Source organism: Patiria miniata, unplaced genomic scaffold (assembly GCF_015706575.1).
Source record: "Patiria miniata isolate m_02_andy unplaced genomic scaffold, ASM1570657v1 HiC_scaffold_2, whole genome shotgun sequence".
NCBI classification, from domain to species: Eukaryota; Metazoa; Echinodermata; class Asteroidea; order Valvatida; family Asterinidae; genus Patiria; species Patiria miniata.
Window position 1 is genome coordinate 1,229,203 of NW_024037058.1, and position 21,295 is coordinate 1,250,497.

Sequence of the window (21,295 nt, forward strand, 5' to 3'; positions counted from 1 at the left end):
ATTTAACCTAGTTTACTTATTAGTTTACCTAAGTACTGCATTTTGATTTTTTGTAGTTTTTCACAGTTTATGAACATGTTTTGCTTGAGCAAAATGAAAAGTATGAAACTCACATTGATCATGGCATTGGAGGTAATCCTGAACAGTGTTGCTCGTTCATTGATGCTTTTGAGTTTGCTTATTGCCTCGGTTGGATCTTGGATGACCTCTAGGTCACTTAAGGCACGTTGGAGTGCCGTTCCATGTTTAGAGATCAGGTCATTGCAGATACCCAGATCTTCTAGTTTGCTGTCAGGATATGCAAGGTTGTCTGCAGCTCTGTGCGGTCTACATCTGACGGCAGTTCTTCTTCATCATCTAGAAAGCATCAAGAAACATTCTAAACAAATTGCAAGCATGCATACATTCAAATCTGTACATGTTGTATCATACATGCATTCAGGATTTTTTGGACGTTCAGTAAAGCGAAAGAGAAAATACAAAAATTGTAAAGAGAATTCAATAAGTTGTTACAGACCACTGCCATTTTCAATATACATGTATATGTAGATTTTATTTTTTGCTTGGGGGGGGGGGGGTGATTTTAGTGACCAAAGTGCCAAGGACAAAAAAACGTGTCCAAATACTATGAGCAAAATGACAGAAAAAAAAGAAAAAAGAATAAGCAAAAATATAATCTTTAATAACGAAAACAAAGCTGTTCAGCCAACAACACAAACGTTATGTATAAGCTCATGGAATAAGATGGTAATCAGTGTATATGTAGATTTTATTTTTGGCTTGGGGGGGGGGGGGGTGATTTTAGTGACCAAAGTGCCAAGGACAAAAAAACGTGTCCAAATACTATGAGCAAAATGACAGGAAAAAAAAGAAAAAAGAATAAGCAAAAATATAATCTTTAATAACAAAAACAAAGCTGTTCAGCCAACAACACAAACGTTGTGTATAAGCTCATGGAATAAGATGGTAATCAGTGATGGAGAGAAAAACTGCCCATAAACAAAAACAATGTTCAGTTCCCAGTGCAAGCAAATCAAGTGATTCCGGAACCAAGTGGCAGCAAACCGACAGCATATAATGGCCGTAAACATCCCCCAAAAATATATTTTCAATATAACATATTGTTGAAATCCTCCGTTTCCATAATAATAAGGCCAAATTAAAAACAAACAAACATGTTTAGCGGCCTGCCTTTTTGAAAAAAAGGAAGGAGGCCCTTTTTTTCCCCTTCCAAAATGGCCGCCCATCCGGGCTATTAAGTATTATTCAAGATGGTCGCCAGCTTTTTTAAAAATGGCCACCACTGGGACTCAGGAATGACATAACAGTTTTATATGGGCTAAATGCAACAGACGAAGAGGCCAGAATGATGTCACTGTTTAAAATTTCTCATTTTTTGTGATTTAAAAAAGAAAAAGAGAAAAAAGGAGGGGGCCTCCAAAAAGGAAGCGGGCGGGGACGCTAACCATGTTTTTTTTTTATTTGGCCTTATAACTGAATTTTGATTTAAAAAAAAAATACCACTGATCGAATCCCGTATTTTGGAGTTGCATTATCGTTAAAATCCGTGTTTCAATGACGACCCTATCATTGAAATAGACCTTACACCCTTACACGGAACTTGGAATTTTAAATCAGCGTTTTATATGTTTTTCCACAATATCAAATCATAGTAACTTGGATGGTCATACCGGTACATGTATGCAATTCTGTAGTGAATTGCATTTAAAATCATTAAAAAACGAATGCACTCAGAGATCAATTCCCATTGCCCAATTGATTGACTAATCATTAACATTTCTTGTAGGCCTCCCGGTATGTGTTGTACATTTGTCATTTTCTACTCATTACTGGTAGGTAGGCCTACCAGAGATAGAGATACAAAGCCAAAGTGACGAGATGAGTCATCCCTGCCAAATCATTACACACAACCAACAAGCTGACATATTAGTGGATTACCGGGCACAAAAGACTGCAGAAGTTGAATCAGTTGCAAATTGAAGAAAATAACTCCAGTAACAATTATTTTTGTTCTTCTACTTTACATGTAGTTGGCCTCATTAGTTATAGTGTTCTAGATGACTCTTAAAATACGGTATGCCACCTGTGGTCTCTACGTTGTCATGAAAGCATCAAGACCAAATAGCCTTGCCCTTAAAAACACAAAGTTCAATGCCTGAACCAGAATTGTACAAATTCAGCAGCCTAGCCTCTAACCTGAATCTTCTTCCATCATTTGTATGGCTCTAGCCTTGGCCAATTCCAGTGATGTTACCCATCGTTGTCTTTCTACCTCAGAGCTGGCTTTGAGATGAAAGGTCTGCGTGCCGCTGGAGATGACAAAGTTACAAGAGTCCTCTGTGTCGATGTAGGCACCAGACAGATTAATAGTGCCACGGCAAGTGTGGGCCATTTCAGCTTGGTTACTGAAAAATCAAATCAAAGTGAAAAGTGAAACTATAATTGTGTCTTACTTAAAACACAACACAAAGGCTTTCTGCATCAATTTGTTTTGTGACTTGATATTGAGATAAGGTGCCTTATATCCTAAACATGCAAAATGTTGGGAGCCCTCCAAGGTCATAGACTAGAAGTTAGTCATAGTTTATTTAAGTTTACGTACATGTACTCACATACATGTATGAGGCTATCTGTGAATCTACATGTACACTAGCACAGGATCTGTCCTTACCAAGATATTTGAGAAACAACCGAGGCCAGATATGAACAACTTACAAGTACAATTTTGGGTTTATCAGTGGGATTCAAAACATGCAAAATGGTGGGAGACTTCTGAAGCTGCCCTCAGGTCAACTTGCGATTTGCTTGCGCCATGATGTAACCATTGGCATCAAGCAGAAAAGTTATGCTCAGGTCACAAAACTGAGAAATCGTGTGATTCTTGTAGAGCAAGCGGCATCTCGACACAGACTAATCACAGCCATGCCCATGACGCGACGACAATTCCATGGCACAAGACAGTCATGTGACTTCTGTATATAGCGAAAGCATGTTGATTACAATCAAATGACCTTCCACGGCCACATCTGTTCATTCAGCTGTTTTTGCCGCACACTACACAACTGCGAGTGATTCCTGCCTATCGGGAACACATCACAGACAGGGGTTTTCCTTAGCGGTCGCCCGCTCGCCAAATGCGAGTGAAAACAGCGGCGGGCGAGTCAAAACCCTCCTCTCAGTAGTCCGACGGGCGAGTCAAAAAACTGTTAAAAAAAAATTAAAATAACGAAGTTTTCCCTACAGTATTTTTCAAACAATCAAAATAAAAAGTTAAGGGTGATACAACACATGAATACTTTTGCCACGCCGACCGAAATAAAAACATCTGTAGTTCGAATTCGTATCACTCCATGTATATTCGCAGTGCGCTGTGCATTGAAATCCCAACGACGAACATGAGGCGGATCAACGTGTATTTGCCATTACACATTGTGCACACATGCAGCACACGTGATTTACTTCATCTGCAGTCCACACGGTACGGACGTACGTACGTTAACATCGTATTCGTATCATACAACGTGGTGAGGAGAAAACTTTCATGACAGTTTCACTGCCAAAACTTGTGCCCGAACGGATTCTTGGGATGATTTCTTGAACACTATCAAACGAATGTACCGAAAAGATGAGGACAATATGAGATTCGAGGGGCCTATTTTGAATGTAAAGACTAGTGAATGTAAAGTGGACCGTGCTCCGGAAAACGTTATGGATTGACGTGACCAGCGTAAGTTCGTGGGTCGCCCGCCCGCAGCGCTTCTTGGCTAGGCACACTGATTGCACCATTCTTCGCTAGAAATGCATGGCGCGCACGAGAGATGTTTTTTTGAAAATACTGGCCTTCTCACTCATTTTCAAACAAGTTAAAACAGTTCAGTTACTAACTTGGTAAACTCCCATTAATACCACGACTGTGTGCAATGTTTTCTTGTTCCTCAAGATAACGCTTTTTTAGTTCGTGTTTTATCAAAACATGTCGGAAATAGAACACCTAAAGCCTTAAGTTCGGAACGAAGCACACTGCATAAATTTTGATTATAACTTCTCCCCCTATTTGATTCCTGTTAATTAAAGCCTTGCTCTATGTTAAAGCATGGACGATTAAAGAAACATTGACATCACTTAAAAAGGAACTACATGCAATATTATGTACATGATTAAGATAATTGCCGATTGTATTCATATTGCATAATTTATTATCAAAAATGTTATCAAAAATGCTTATGGTGATTTGATTGAAAGTTACTATTAAAACATGTGGGCTAGTGAAAAAGGTTGCGGGCCAGTGAAAACTCTGGTTTACTGGCCCGGCCGGCCAGTAAAGGAAAAAGTTAAGGGAAACCCCTGACAGAAGTTCAAATTGTTCTACTTTTGTGACTTGATTTTGTTTGAGTTGCAGTTACACTCAGGTTGCACAAAATCGCCAACTAATTTGTTCCTGACGGGTTGCAACTCAGGCGACATGTAGCTTGATCCTGAAAAGTTAGTTGCTGACTGATTTGTGTCATTGCAAGGAGGACCTGAGGGCAGCTTAAGGTAATAGGCGGAGTTTCATTAACCATTTGAGCACAAAATGTTGGATAGTAACATGCCACTGTGTGTCGGAGGGAATAGTGCTAGAATGGTCATTCCTATAAAGTTACTGTGGGTTGGATGTGGGTCAGCTGACCTAGGTCAAATGTCAAAATTTGCTATTCACTGTGGTGCTCAAGTGACGTTTTGGGATTAAAGTGTAAAGATTGACCCAATACCAAGTATACATGTACATGTAGTTTACAAGGTGGCGCACTTGACTTTCCCCGACTGTCCTTGTGCAGTGTAACAAGACCTTTTTTTGACAATCTTCAAATTCATTTAGTTTATAAAAACTGGTACTATTACATAATACCTCGCCCTAGCTCTTGCTGAACAATTTCAGTCTCATAAAATTAAGTCAGAAATTCAAAACTGTAACGATATTGGGCACACACTTGCTGTGTTCTCTATCATTCAACAAATCTCATAAATTCCCGGGAATCCTGCGCGAACAGTAAAAGTTTCTGCAAAGTTGACAATTTCGATAAAACAATATTATCAAATACATGTAGGGACATAAAGTATTGTGAAATAATGCATTTCTTATTGAAAAATAACAAAAAACTTGTATTGGGAGCTAATTTGCAAAATAATACAATACTTAAGTACATACAAACTTCACCCCCATTATTTAGCAACACTGTTGCGTTATTTCACAATACTCTTGCATTATTTAGCAATGCTACTGCATTATTTACATGTAGCAATACTATTGCGTTACTATTACTAAGCAAAAGTACTGTATTTGCTTTATTTTGCAGTATTTTCTGTTCACTTTTAAACCTTGCATGATTGAGCTTCAATAGAAACCAGCTTCGGCATTTGAGCTTACCTAGAATATTGTTTCCCAACATCTCTAGTGCCCTGCTAAAGTACTAATGTCGGCAATTTGTAGCGTAGGGCCACTGTTTGTATGTATGTAGGTCATTGGACCTACCAAACTACATGTAGTTGGCGACATTGAAACCAACAGGCAGGTACAATGTACGCTGTACCGTAGATAAGGAGCTTGTGTTTGTTACTTGTACTTGTGCAGTGGAAACGACGAAACGCAACACGAAAATCAAGATAACCCCAACACACAGTGAACACAAAAACCATGTCATTTGCATAGCACCAACTGTAATAGACATGTATGAGAAAATCAGATTTTCTACTACATGTCATTGCATGTAGGCTTTTTCACAAAGTACCTTTTCCCGTGGACAAAAACAACGGATTGCATCACAAAGGCCAACTTTGTAAATTTGTAACTTAAGTCATGTAAGTACATATAGAAACTACACAGGTTACAAAAATTTAATTTAACTGTCATAATTTATGATATTTTCGGGTTATGCCATAAAAAAAAGCATTTTACGTGCCAATCACGAATGCACTTTGGCCCAATTTTGTGGACTTTTCTCTACTCATTACCTGATTACAGAAAGTAGCGGGTACCAACTACTTTTTACTGTTTTCATGCATTCTGCTGGGTTAAAAGCCTACTGCGTGACCTTAGATTCACATCGATTGGCCATTTTGTAAATGTGTGATGTCAAAACAGAAATTGTTTTGAAAAAACAGTTGAAAGAGATTATCAACTGAATGTCAGTAACAAGCAAAATTAGACACCCGAGCTTCATTTGAGAAACTGTCATGATCCTCTGATGTCTGTGAGCCAATGAATAGTTTCGGATCAATAGTATTTCAGAAACAACGATTACGCATGTTTCATGTTGCCACGCTGGCATTATATTTATAACGTGGCGCACTTCCACTTGCCCCAACTTTCCTTGTGCAGTGTTGCAAGACATCTTTGTTGACAAGCTTCAAATTCATTCAGTTAAATACTGGTACTCAGTGTTCTCTAACTTTGAAAATTAAAGGTCGGTGCGCAGTCAAAAAGCGGAGGGGAGGGGGGCGCTATATGTTAGGGGCGCGCCGCTATTTTCAGTCATACATTTCTTTATTCTAGGGGGCCCTATTTGCAGATGAACATGTAAGTTATGTATGCAGTGCGTGAAATTACAGTCGGACATCGGACATTTTCCGACCACTTTCATGGTTTGTCCGACCAAATGCAGATGTGCTCGGACAAAATGTCCGAGCGATTTATGTATTCTTTGTGGAGTTGTCTTTTTCAGAAGTATGAAATAAAGGCTTGCACTCAAAAGTATTTTGTTGTTTATTTCCGATGATCCGGTCTGTAATACTTACCGTACGCTGAGCGGCTGCTAACTACATGTACGTGTTGTCTTATATTCACGCAATAGATGCAACGCGTTTACACCCCAATCATTACACAGTCTAGTACAGCGCGGCGTGCACAGCGATAGATTGGCATTCGTACGTACGTGCCGTTTGCCAAAAAATAGACGTGAAATCAAGTGATAAATTGTGTTTCGATCAGCAGTCTTCGTGTTTCTTCTACAAATCAGTTAATACAACTTTTTGTACTTTTCAAGTCATTTTATGGAAATGAGCAGTGGCCGTTTGTGGAATTCCCAGTTAATTTCTATTGGGCAAAAGTGTTAAATTGGACCTGATTCAACCTCTATTCCTTGCTATAATGATTCGATCGAGCCTCTTTGGACATTCAGAACTGCAATTTCACCCAGTTTAAGTTATGTGTTCTGTAGACTTGAATCGAGTCTGTATAGTGACGAGTCTAAATATTATAAGGACATTGACGCGCATACATGTAATGAGAATTTAGCAAGATCAAAGTACGTTGTGTTGCGCGGTATGCTTTAAGTGTGTGATTGTTACTAAATTCTCACAACGTGGCTTACTACAGAAACGAGCGCGTGAATGCCCGGCGCTTGTCATTGCAACTACATAGTGTGTATTATGGTGTACGTACGTATACATACATACTGTACATGTACACACGTGTATGTACCGTCCACGTGTTTGAAGTATAGTAAACGCGGCCTTTTGAAAGTTCGTCTCAGATGGCAGATCAAAACTTGACAATGGCAGAACACTTTTGATTGTGCTCGGACATTTTGTCTGACCACTTTTTTTGTCTAATTTCACGCACTGTGTATGGATAACAGCTTTTAGGCCACTTCTCTTCCAAGTGAATGCGGCAAAGTCTACATCGGCGAAACCGGTCAGAATCTTCCCACTAGGCTCAAAGAACACAGAGCACATGGACGGCGAGGGGATTTTGACAAATCGGCGATTGTCAAACATTCCCACATCAACGACCACAAGGTTGATTGGGATGCGGCCGAACTCATCGCACCAATCCATTTCTGGCATCCAAGACGCATACGGGAAGCCATCGAGATCCGCAAACACAACACAGTTCCACAAGACATCGGGTTTCACCTCAACGACATCTTACTCCCACTCCTCCAGACTGATGGGTATCCTATACCCTAGGTCCTCAGCCACCACCTTAGACTGATGGGTATCCTATACCCTAGGTCCTCAGCCACCACCTTAGACTGATGGGTATCCTATACCCTCCCTCTACTGAGACTGCAACCCTACTGTTCCACTTCAGTGGGCACCAAGCTTGCTCTAGGATCCCAGCTACTTGGCATCCACACAGGATGCAACTTCACACTTCATTGATTTCGCTTTTGCTACTTACGTATTTACTTTCTTAGAGTTTGAGCACTCTCCTGAAGACGGTCAGAGCATACTGACCGGAGCTTCGAATTTATACCTCTGGTTCTTTTCAGAACCATTCTCTTAGTTGAGAAAGTATTCGCACATGGTGTTTCCGCAAAACTTTCATTATTTAGGAAATACTTAAAAAATTTCTTGACTCTCCATAGACTTTGTACACAATCGCGGAAACGGCTTCAGGTTGCAACATTTTTAACAAATCTTTTTCTGGACTTAGCCTACAATTGATTTCATCACCCCGTTTGAGCCATTGATCTTTTTCTTAATTTTTACACGTGGACTAGAGAGACTGGCAGCAAGTCTAGTCCATCATGGCGGTCTAGTGAGTTGGCCGACTCTGTTTGTTACACTATGTACATGTATGTGATCACTCGGTCTCGGTGCAGTTTTGCTTGGCCCATCTACTGAAAAAATTCCTCAACACCCGAGATTAAATTTTTTGTGGCCTTCACATAATAAATAATGATGAAAATTATCTTGTTTTTAATGAGATAATGAAATTGAGATTCCTAGTTTCGGTGCACCGAATTTACAATTCCGTTGATTCTTATTTTCGTATCCCGAGTGCGATTCCGTTACCGAGCGCGATGCATCAATTATGATAATGAGTAGACCGGATCACGTTTATAAACACATGTACATTTCGAATGATAAAAGGGAGTCAGGAACTCGCTTGAACTGGTTTCCGCCCATAAAGCTGCCTTAGTTCCCGACTCCCTATCATCGCTCGACATGTACTTTTGTTTACAAACGAGATCCGGTCTACTCATTATCATAATTGATGCATCGTGCTCGGTAACGGAATTGCACTCGGGATACGGGAACCATCGAATGTATGCTGGGCATGAAGACCACATCGCGACGTTTAAACATTAACAGAGTCGGAAATTTGACGTGTTCACGATCGTGAGGGGAGCTCTCGGAATTGAACGGAAATTTCACTTTTCATCCGGATTGTAAGTAAACTTTTGTACAACCATCTTAATTATCGATGTCTACTTGTACGTCAGGTGGCGTATCTAGTGATTTGGAGGCCGTTTTGAGGGTGAAATCTGATGTTTTTGTTGGGCAATGTTGGGTTTTTGGTTCAATGACAGAATTGTGTTGCTCGGCATATAACCATTAGATTGGACCCACTATCGCCAGACCATGTCCGAATGTTAAAAAGGCGATAAGTTGGGTCCAAGTTACTCAGACTACTGTTGCACTACAGTTGGGACACGTCTGGACGGTCCAAACTATAGTTGAGATCGATGCCATAGTTGGGGCGTAACATTTCTACCAGTACTAGGCTAGACCTGTGAACGTGGCGTTGTATACAACGCCACGCTATTGTGTATTTACGAACCTAGCGAAATCGATTCGCCATACATGATTTCGTATGGATGTTGAGTACTCACCTAGAAATCTAAATTTGCCTGTACGGGTGTTCAGGATGTGTCATTTAGACGAAATTTGCCATCAATGAAGACCCATACGAACGTGTAGAAATTAGATTTTAACCTGACAAGTGACCCTGACAAATGACCCTGGACGAGTACCCACGGTCATTTGCGTGCAAAATTTTCGGAGCCCTCCGAGCTACCCGTCTGCTTCATGTGGCGCATATGATAGGCGGCGTCTGATTGGCCAATAACGAGACAAATAAACGCAGCTAACAATTTGGAATCGCACTTATGATCCGGACATCAGGAGTGCCCGGAGCGTCAGTGCGATACCAAATTATCTGCAGCATTTATCACATGGTAAATCACTAGTCCGAGTAACTTGGACCCAACTTATCGCCTTTTTTAACATTTGGACATGGTCTGGCGATCCCCAAATGTTAAAAAAGGCGATAAGTTGGGTCCAAGTTACTCGGACTAGTAAATCACATGCATGATTGGAGGAGGTTGCAGGACGTCGAGATCTTACCTCGAATATCGTTTAAATGCCAGATTTGGCATAAAAGCAGATTTCAACATGTTCAACATGTTCAAGAAAGCTTGATATGTGAATACTTATCGCACTGTAAGGCAATGTTCAGTCTTTGTCACGGAAGGACGATTTCGCTTGGTTCGAACATAAAACTACAAGAGCGTGGCTTAGTTTACAAGCCACGTTCACGGGTCTAGTACTAGGCCTACTACTAGTACTAGTACTAGCCTATGTGCTCACCGATAATAAGACAGAAGCCCATTTGAAAGTACAAACCAACGCCTCTGGTAGCCCTTGATGTAATTTGTCCACTTGTAGAGCCATCCTTTGAAGTTCTCCGGTGGGGGATTTTTAACACTGGAGTCAGCCATACTTGACTGCACCTAGAAACCTTTAGAGTCTCTTCTAATAAAATCAGTTTTCGGCTTATGCGTGATATGTAAGAAACAATACAACTTCCCGAAAATCTGTCGAAAGCGTTACACGACACTAGTCATGCTAGTCGGTCACGTCGAATCCCCGTCACGTACGTCGCGTCGATGGACGAAATGGGCGTATGATGCATTTGCACACGTTGCACTAGTACCGAGTCTACGTGTCATAGGAGTTGAACCACTGCACGCGTTTGCAGTTGTGGCACCTGACTGTATAGACTGGGTCGGGTCCCTCGACCCGTATTCGGGTATTCGACTTCGAAGGTATTTTTGAGGCGGGAACCAGTGCAAAGTAAATCGGCTGAAAACATTAAAGGGAATATACATCATTTGCTTTTGCTGTAATTTTCAGAAATGGATGGAATTGGGGGGTTGGAAATATGAAGCAAATATAGTTACACTGACTTTTTGGAGGTTTTGGGTTCGAAAATGCTATAAAAACCAAGAAAAACGATCATTTTCCTGTAGTCTGGTTCCCTGACTCCATATAAGAAGAAACAGAGCAGTTTACATACATTGGAGAATTGTAAGGTCAGGGAACCAGTCTAGCTGGCCCATACCCGTTCATAGGTTTGTAATCGATTGCAAACAAGTGCAATGGTCAATTGTGGCCAGTATTTGAAAAAAAGCCAGTTGTTTCCAACGCTGATCGGCCGATCAGCGTTGGAAATTGATACAAAAATACCAATTTTCTTGAAAATGACAGTATACCAGGTGCCATAATTTTACAGGATGCTTTAGACTGTCATTTACCAACATCCTATTAAGGTATTTCGCAAAAACTTGGTAGTTTTATTTTTCGATGTTTGCAAATGTTGTATATTCCCTTTAAACTAATTTCATTCATTGTCATTTCGAGCTTATTATGTTGTAAGATCTTAGTTCCGGAGTGTGACCATGGTGTGACTGTGACTGTGACTGTGTGAGTACTGTCTAATAGGTGTTTTTTGGTAGGCCTACGACTTTACGACGTGTCAGAAACAGAGTACTGAGTAGGCCTAAAAACTTCAAAAAAATCTAAAACACGGAATTGTGGAATGGCGGAATCGAGGTGTCCTGATGTTGTGCGCTTTCTTATAATTTGCGCAATCTTAAGAATGAGCGCGCATTCTTAAAAACGAGTGCATTCTTAAGAATAAGCGCGCAATCTGAAGAATGAGCGCTCATTCTTGAGATTGTGTGGGAATATTACTTGCACAATTTATGAATTTTGCGCAATCTTAACCATGTTCATGATGTTGTTAACAAATAGGCCTGTCGAACGCAATTTGAGTCCCCTGCGCAAGTTTAAACTTGCGCACGCAAGTTTAAACCTGCGTGTGGGACTCCTGGAGCATGCAAATTACACTGCGCCATTTTAATTTGCGTGCGCACGTTACAACTTGCACAAAGTCGATCGAAATTTGAGAACCTTGCGGGCGGGTTTTCATTGATGAAGAAAAAAAAAAGGTTCAAAACACGAGTACATGGAGAAATAAACTAACAAATAATGGAATAAATTAATAAACAAAGAAATAAATAAAAAGGGGAATTCAATAAGCGTCAATTAAAACATTGAGATTTAGCAGCTATCAGAGAAGTTTCTTAGGGGTGGTGGGGCACGGCGGGGAACCGGGCAAGCATTCCATAAGCACACTAGCGGTGATTGCTTCAAGTTTTTTGCCTTGTAAAACAACTAAGCATTTTATTATATTCTTTAATGTAAAATAAATCATAAAGTCCTATGTGTAACCCTTGTTAACGTAAAAAGAATCATTATGATCCCTTCAATTGTTCAAATTTTGACGTTTTAATCATTTACATTATTTTTAAATTTACATTATTTTAAAATGCTTTAAATTACATTACATGTACTGTGCAATTAAAAAACTACCTGTTCTTAAAAAAAATAGTAATTTAATTAATTTAGCAATTAATTTATTGGACAGTACAATAATTCATATTGACTTTAAAATACTTCGCATAACATTTCTCAATAAGTCTAACTCTTTAGTTGATAGTTCGTGTCGTATTTATTAGTCATCAACCAATGACAACAGCGGCTGCAAAGTAAAGGAAAAGATTATATTATGAATCATGGTTCTATATGCCCCCCAAGTCTTTGGGAATAACAAAGGCTAACAATTCTAGGAAGAAAAGATTCCAAAAATGTAACAGACATAACTAAGTAGCCTAAAGAAAAGCACAGATTGCAAAGGCCTGAACATGAACGATTAGCAAAGATCGAAACAAGAATAAGCATAGGTTATAGGAAGTAAACTGTAGCTGTGACTTTGGCTATATAAAAAAAAGTTCAGAGTATATGGGTGTCCTATAGTTCATCCCGAAGCCTGGCAGGCGGTCATGACAAGCGAGTGGAGCTGCGAGGGGCAGTCGAGGAGCGGTCCAGGGGTGGCAGATCCACGGTCGGGGCCAGGTGTTCCTTCAGACCAGGAGTATTGTGTGGTAGGAGGCCGCGGAGTGCACGGGGAACGGAGCCTGGGTGGGACCGGCTATTGGGTGGACGCGTGGTGGCCACGGTGGGTGTCACAGGTGAGGCGGGAGTCGGTTCCAAGCCATCCGGGGTTGGAGGATGGTTGGTGCGGGTTGGCTGGGAGACGGCTGGAAGCATCGCAGGTGGTGTGGCTGAGGTGTCCTGCGGTAACTGGTTGTTGGCCTGCAAGCGTGTTGCGGTACTGGAGCATGGCACGCTGGAATTCATCAGTGTTAAGTGTGCCTTCAGCATCAGTATTGTCAGTGATGAGGCGCTTCACAGTCTTGACGCCCACTTCAGCACAGCAGTTGCTGTGGGGGAAGGCGACGGATGAGATGCGGTGACATACGCCCCAGTTGCGGAGGAAAGCGCAGGTGGCCCCGGCGGTGAACTCTGGGCCACCGTCTGAGGACAGTTCATCGCTGATTCCATAGGTCACGAAGGTGCGGCGCAATGCAGTAATGAGTCCATTGGCGCCGTTGGCTGCCTGTTCGACGATTGGCCAGTTGCTGTACCTATCTACCACCACCAGGTAGTGACAGCCGCGGTAGGTGAAGTAGTCAGCGGCAGTGCATTGAAATGGATAATCGGGCTGGACGGGAGGCGTGGGCGGTGCGCCTGGCTGTGATGGCACCATACGGTTGCAGGGAGAGCAGCGTGCCCGGGTGTCGGTGATGGCGGGGGTCATACCTGGCCAGAAGAATGAGGACTGAGCTCGTGCACACATCATGGTGACGCTCTGGTGGGCCGAGTGTAGTGCTTCAAGGACCCGGGCACGGAGGGACGAGGGAATGATGACACGGTCATTGTAAAGGCATACGCCATCAAACTCTGACAGGTTCTCACGGAATTGGTGGTATGGCCGGAGCTCACGGGGGAGGTCGCCGGTGAGAGTGGGGAAGCCCTCTTGTATCATCTCAATCAGTCTGCACATGTTGGGATCACTGGATGTGGCGAGGCGGATATCGTTCCATGTGACTGATTTGATCACCTTAGCAGCTGTGGTGGCAGACTGACTGCATACTTGGACAGGGTCTGGGCCACTGGTGCGGATAGCAGTAAGGAAATCATTTGGCAGCACAGTGGTCGTTGGTTCGCTTGAGTCATGGAGCACAGGTGCGACATCATCAGGGAGCTGTAGCAGTGTGCCCTTACCAACGGGGTGGCGGGATACCCCATCAGCTGCAGCGTGGCGTGCATCAGATATGTGGATGATGCGGAAGTGGTAGCGCAGTGACTTCTCCTTGAGGTTGCGGAGGTGAGGGTTTGGGATGTCCTCGAGTGAGCGGTCACCGAACACCTTCAGGAGGCGCTTGTGATCCACCGCCACTATGAGGTCAGAGCAGCCGAGGACAAAGTGGCGGGCCTTGTCAAGTGCATCGATGACAGCAAGGGCCTCCCCCTCCACTGGGGTGTAGCGGGACTCGGCACCTGAAGTGAAACGGCTCCCGACCAGAGTCACCCTCCAACCAGTCTTGCAGCAGTAAGGGTTTTGAGGAGGGGCAGTCGCAGTGCTTCTGGAGCAGCCAAAATCCCAGACCATCTTTGCTCCAGTCAGTTGCAAGGCAGGTCGGCTTGGTCTTGTCGAATATCTCCACCCCTTTGTGGATTTCGCTGACGATGAGGGCCTTTGATTCCTCGAATAGGCAGTCCAGCTCATCGGTCCACGAGAAAGGGGTACCAGGTTTGAGGAGTTTGCGGAAGGGCAGCATGCGGTCAGTCATGGCGAAGGCATAGGAGACCTGGTTGATAAGCCCGAACCAGCTGCGCACGTCTGTGATATTATGAGGCGTTGGGAAATTCTGGATCGCCTCAAGATACTCAGGGCAGGGGCGTACAGAGGTCGGGGTGATCTCAAAGCCAGCAAACTTGACAGTCATCTGGGCGAAGGCAAACTTTTTGGGGTTCAAGGTGACACCATGTCTGCCACAAGTGTCGAGCCACTCAACTGCCTGGAAGAAGGCCTCCTCGATGGAGTCAGACCATATCAGGGTATCATCCACGCACTTGGTCTTCTTCGGGATGTCAGACACAATCTCATCAAAGCGGCGGCTGTAGCCATCACCGGAGGCAATGTCTCCCTGTGGGGCGACACAGTATCGGTAGCGGCCCCAAGGTGTGATGAATGTGGTGAGGTGGCGGTCCTCCTCAGCTAGGGCAATGCTGTGATACCCGTTCCATGCATCGAACACAGTTTTGCGAGTCTGGGGAGGAACTGCACGTGCTTGGTGGAATGGTGATTGTGTGTGGTGGGTCTCACGAACAGCGTGACGATTGAGTGACTGGAGGTCAACCGTCCGTCTGGGCTGGCCTGACTTTTTGGGGCAGATGTGACAGGTGTGCCGACTGGGACTGGTTCAATGACGCCGAGGCGGACATCGCGGTCAAGGCCTGCCTTTACATTGTCCTGCCAGTAGACGGGGACAGGAATAGGTGTGTGACAGGCGACGGGCCGAGCGTCAGGGTCCACCATGAGTCGCAGTGGGGGGCCAGCCATCATGGGGAGTAGTTGGTGCTCACATACATTGAAGGTGCTCGACTTGTAGTATTCCAGCAGCCACGTCTCACGCTTCTCCCGGTTCTCCTCAGTGGCTGGGAACGGGAGGGCTGTTGGAGGAGACGGTGGCATCTGGCGTCTTGGACACTCGCATGTTGGCGTGAGGCAGGCTGCTGGAGTGGGCATCGGGGAGGTGGCAGAGGATGCGACGCTGGCACTGTCGGGCCTGACTGCCTCGCCAATGGTGGGGAACCTGGTAGAGATCATGCCCAGGGCGACGCAGGCTTGCTTAGACAAGAACAGCCGGTCGGATGAGTCGGTGAAGTATACTATCTGCCGGGTCTCGAGTGTCTCTCCAGATTGGGAGGTGCCAGAGATGCGGAGGACCAGGGCACCTGCTATGTCGATGTGGCAGTTGTTGGCAGCATTCATTTTCATTGTGACAGGGATGAGGTGTTTCCTTTCAAGTCCCAGTTTGGATAGGAGTTTTGTGCCAGCCAGGCAGGGCTGGCAGCCAGTGTCAGCCATAGCAGGATAGGTGGCTGAGGAGGTGGTGCTGAGCAGGGGGGTAGGGAGGCCGAGGTGACGAGCATCCTCAGGAGTTGCTTTGAGAGAGACGTCCACGATGGGTTGGGGGTCAGATCCTCGCCTCTCCCATGCGTCGCAGAACTGATTGTAGATGTGGTGCTCTAGAGTGATTGCATTCGCGTCCATGGGTGGGGCGTCATCGACAGAGCACAGGGTTTCGAAGACTGCGGTGGCATTGTGAGGTGACTCCTGTGCCTTGGGCGTGGCTGGCTGCTGTCTCCGCTGGGATTGGCGGCACACACTCTCGTGGTGGTGGAGTATGCCACATTTCGCACATGTGTGATTGTACGCAGGGCACTTCCTAATGCGTTCCTGTTTGCTACGTTCATGGCCCGCCTTGCCACAGTAGTCACACACCTGAAGTTTAATGTCACGGGGCTGTAGCTTGGATCTCTCCCTTCGTTTGTAGGAGCTGGCAGCTGCAGCAGTCGTAGTGGCAGTGGCACCACCTTTGAGGAGGCGGCCGGCAGAGCGTTGGCCACTCTCTTTCGCTTCGACAAATTGAAGCACTTGGTCCAAATGCATGTCCTGTTTGGATTGTCCGAGGACATCCAGGCGGATCTCCTCATCCTCCAGTCCACGGATGAGGGTGTCCCTGACTATGATGTCGCTGCAGTCAACGACTAGGGAGCACGTACAGTCCTTCTTGTAGTTACAGATGCCAGCCTGGCCACTAAGGCGGGCGGCAAAGGCCCTGACTGGCTCGTCGCGGTCCTGTCGCATTTGCTGGAGCTGCACACGAGCCACCATGATGTTCTCTTGGCGAACTGCCAAGCCCTTGATGTTTTTGAGGATGGTCGGTTCATCCTGCGACGTCAGGGCACCGAATGTTCTGGTCAGGTCTTTCCTGAGTCAGTCGTCGCAGCACTCAAGCAGTTGGTAGACTATATCGGTTCCTGTGAGATGTGTGGCTTCTTTGTATTCGGACCATCGTAGCTCGAAGTAGGACCATTCTTCACTCATGCTGGCAGCCATGACCGTAGGTCGTCTGACCTTCTCCACTTTGGCGGCGCATGAGGCGGGAGTAGGTGCAGGGGCAGGAACAGTTGGGTGGGCGGTGCGGGCGTGTAGGTTGATCAAGGCGAGCAGCACCTCTGGGGGTGTGTTGCTAGGCCAGGATGCCTCACAGTCAGGAGCCGAGCAGTTGACGTGAGCCATTGGGAGGGGTAGAGCGTGCCAGAGAGTCTGGACTGTCGCTGTTGTCATCAATAAGTCTAACTCTTTAGTTGATAGTTTGTGTCGTATTTATTTGTCATCAACCAATGACAATAGCGGCTGCAAAGTAAAGGAAAAGATTACATTATGAATCATGGTTCTTTAATTTCGAGCGTTGTGTACTCTTCAAAAATGCATAATTTGAAGAAAAAAATAATGTATACAGTACTAATTTAATTAATTAATTTAATTTATTACTTTAACAATTATTTTATTTGCAGGCTCAATAATTCATATAAATGTTTACATGCTTTAACTTAAAAACGCTATGCATAAAAAGAAATTATTTTAAAAAGTAAATAAATTTATTAATGATTTAATTAATTAATTAAATGTATTAGTTTCATTAGTTAATTCGACTTAATGTATAAATATGTTGTTTATTAAACAAAAATCATAATGAGCCATAAACAATAAACATCATGATGCAAAGCCTTATATCCCTGAACCTCTACACAGTCAACCTCATTAGCATAAAACTGTTAATAAAATGTTTCAAAAAAAAGTCATTTAGGCATCGTCTCACGAAGCACATTGGTGCTATTAATCAGAGAAAAATCTGCTTTAAAAATAATGTTACATATCTGCATGAGTTTACCCGGGAAAAAAATAGTTTAGCGGCTTTGCATGTATGAGAAAAATCTATGTAGTGCGCAAGTTTAAACTTGCGTGCGCAATTTGTAGCAAGGAAATTAATGCACGCACAAGTTTAAACTTGCGTGCGCGCAGGTTTAAACTTGCGCGCGCAAGTTTAAACTTGTGTGGGGGACTCAAATTGCACTCGACAGCCCTAGTCCGAGTAACTTGGACCCAACTTATCGCCTTTTTAACATTCGGACATGGTCTGGCGATAGTTGGGTCCAAGCTAATCCTTATATGCCGAGCAACACAATTCTGTCATTGACCCCAAAACCCATCATTGCCCAACAAAAACATCAGATTTCACCCTCAAAACGGCCTCCAAATTACTATACGCCACCTGAGGTACAAGTAGACATCGATGATTAAGATGGTTACATGGTTGTACTGAAATTTACTTACGATCCGGATGAAAAGTGAAATTTCCCGTTCAATTCTGAGAGCTCCCCTCGCGATCGTGAAACACCTTAAATTTCCGATTCGTGTTAATGTTTGAACAACGTGGTGTGGTCGTCATGCCCAGCGTACATTCGATGGTTCCCGAATCCCGAGTGCGATTCCGTTACCGAGCGCGCGCGCGCAATGCATTGATTATGATAATGAGTAGACTGGATCACGTTTGTAAACACAAGTGCATTTCGAACGGTAAAAGGGAATCGGGAACCAGCTTGAACTGGTTTCCGTCCATAAAAGCTGCCCTTGCCTAGTTCCTGATTCCCCATTATCGTTCGAAATGCACTTGTGTTAACAAACCAGATCCAGGCTACTCATTATCATAATCAATGCATCGCGCGCGCTCAGTAACAGAATCGCACTCGGGATACGGGGACCACCGAATGTACGCTGGGCATGAAGACCACATTGCGTCGTTCAAACATTAACAGAGTAGGAAATTTAACGTGTTCACGATCGCGAGGGGAGCTCTCAGAATTGAACGGGAAATGTCACTTTTCATCCGGATCGTAAGTAAACTTCAGTACAACCATCTTGATTATCGATGTCTTCTTGTTCCTCAGGTGGCGTATCTAGAAATTTTGGAGGCCGTTTTGAGGGTGAAATCTGATGTTTTTGTTGGGCAATGTTGGGTTTTTGGGTCAATGACAGAATTGTGTTGCTCGGCATATAACGTTTAGGCCAAAAAAATAATACTTCTGCTTCCAGTTACCCGACCGACCCTATTTTTAGGCTGCGACCCTAAAACTTTTCTCGGCAATTCCGAAAAAAATAAATAATAATGATTGAATAAATAAAAATAAAAGCTTGTTGTCTTTTCTGTCTTCACAAAATACCTCTCAACAACCCATTGCGTAAAAAAATGCTTGTATTTATTTGTTTTCTTACTTACATTCGCTATTTTTTTTTCAAAAGAAACCAAATTCGCTTCGCGATTTGTCATACCTCGCAATTCAATGTCATGGTGACTATAATCACGTGCGTAAACCTTGCTCAATGCAGTGACGACTGGTTCCCGCCGCGTTGCGCAGGGGCCAATTTAGAAGACATGATGAAAGTGCGGTAACCAGTCTGTCATGGCTATGCGATCGCTAGCGCTAGCATGGCTATGCATGAGGCACGTGTACTGTCAGTGTCAATTGGTCGGATTCGACATCGTAAAAATGCCAAGAAAACACCGATGGAGAAAGAACATTTTTGCAAGTTAATTCACAGAATTGATCTATCTTGTCTGTGTATGTATTTTCCGTGTTCAAGAGTTCATTTTGAGATCACACTACTCGTATTTGGAGTGCCTACATGCAGCGTGTTTCCCGAAATATTCGACCGTAAAACGAGGTCTGTTGGCCGCGCACCACACATGCACAGTGCATCACACACTTCGGAGTTTTGGCCAGCTTCCCGTCTTGACTACTAGCGTTGTGCATACCGGTATGATGCGAACGGCCTGAATTTTCCATTATTTTGTAAGAATTATCGAACGTAAATATATTGACAATTATTAAGGTAGGTTTTATTCACTTTTCGTGGCCATTTTGTGTATAGCTTTCGTAGTGCAATGGAAATAGTTCAGGCTAAAACTTCGCATATAATTGAATACCCCATTCAATCTGCATAAAAAAAATTGGCCCCCCCCAAAAAATTTCCGACCGACCAACCCTATTTTTGAAAGGCATGTAATCGGAAGCAGAACAATTTTTGGGGGGTCTTAGGTTGGACCCCACTATCACCAGACCATGTCCGAATGTTAAAAAGGCGATAAGTTGGGTCCAAGTTACTCGGACTAGTTAACAAACACTGCACGGCATTAAATTAAACATATTAGAGGTTAAAGGGGAAATAATCATATGACGAGAAAAGAAAATAATCTATGCTTCAGTACCCGTTGAACTACGATAATTTGAATTCAATTAAAGCTGTTATTATTGTTTTTTTCTGTCCCCCCATGGAAAGTTTTGTGCTCACGGTCTAGCTATTGCACATCTCTTTCAGAACCATGTCATTTGCAATATATTCCTCAAAACGGAGAGAACTGACTTAAAACCTGGATAATAATAGTTGCTAAACTTTTTCCAGTACTTGAATGATAAATAAAACCAGAGATGTTCACTTCTTACGTATATTTTGGCTGAAACTGAGGAGACCTTTGTTACAAACATGTCAACAAATACGACTGTCTTTTTATTGCCTCATGCATACACATTTTCTTGCTGGCTTAAACATCGCCACCATGCAGTCACTTCAAGATATTTGGATTGTGTCCCCAACCCCACAATACCATCCAGATTGTATACTACTGTTTCATGTCATATTCTGATATATTGATTGTGGTGCCCTGACGTGTGTTGTGATACTTATCGCAACTAATAGCAACATGTAACAGTCGTCTGGTATACATATTCAACATGGAAAACAGTGGCGGTGGAAGCGCACCCGACCATTGCTTAGCGCTGGTAAACAATGCGTGCTACTTAATGCAAAGTACCTTGCGTTGACCTGTGACATGTGTTTACACTCGACAGTCATTTTGAGTGTGCTTCAGTGTGAGTTGACAAAAACAGACCTCCAAAAATTATCTGGAAAAACGTGAGTTGTCAGTGTTTTACTATTCATCTTTTCATCATTTGGTGCATTATAGGTCTGTACTTCATACTGTATTAGTATAATACTTCAATATTGAATATATTATAAACCTTTTCGTATCTGAAAAAAATTGCCAGTTTTGCTATTGTGAGTTTCCTAGCGTTATGCATAAACATAACGCTAAGGATCATCCTAGCTACTCATGGTCATGACGGTGCATCGCGCAGTGATCGCCATCTTTATTTTCGGGTTGCCTGTTGTCGCCGCGCTCTCATC

The 21,295-nt window shown here is 43.5% G+C and overlaps 2 protein-coding genes across 3 annotated transcripts in view; one reads left to right on the top strand and one right to left on the bottom strand.

The window, feature by feature from the left end:
- Window positions 1-280: 280 nt before the first annotated feature.
- LOC119726827 (oxysterol-binding protein 1-like) lies at window positions 281-10,842 on the bottom strand. Its single transcript, XM_038198685.1, has 3 exons — window positions 10,414-10,842; window positions 2,218-2,426; window positions 281-357 (listed from the first exon to the last, which is right to left on the bottom strand). The coding sequence occupies exons 1-3, from the start codon at window positions 10,506-10,508 to the stop codon at window positions 281-283; spliced, it is 381 nt and encodes a 126-aa protein (XP_038054613.1). The 5' UTR covers window positions 10,509-10,842.
- Window positions 10,843-11,405: 563 nt separating this feature from the next.
- Window positions 11,406-21,295, top strand: part of LOC119726970 — a 32,361-nt gene continuing 22,471 nt past the window's right edge. For both annotated transcript variants that reach the window (XM_038198820.1, XM_038198822.1), the window contains exon 1: window positions 11,406-11,493. The gene's annotated coding sequence lies outside the window, so the exon portion shown is untranslated. The remainder of the gene's footprint in view (window positions 11,494-21,295) is intronic.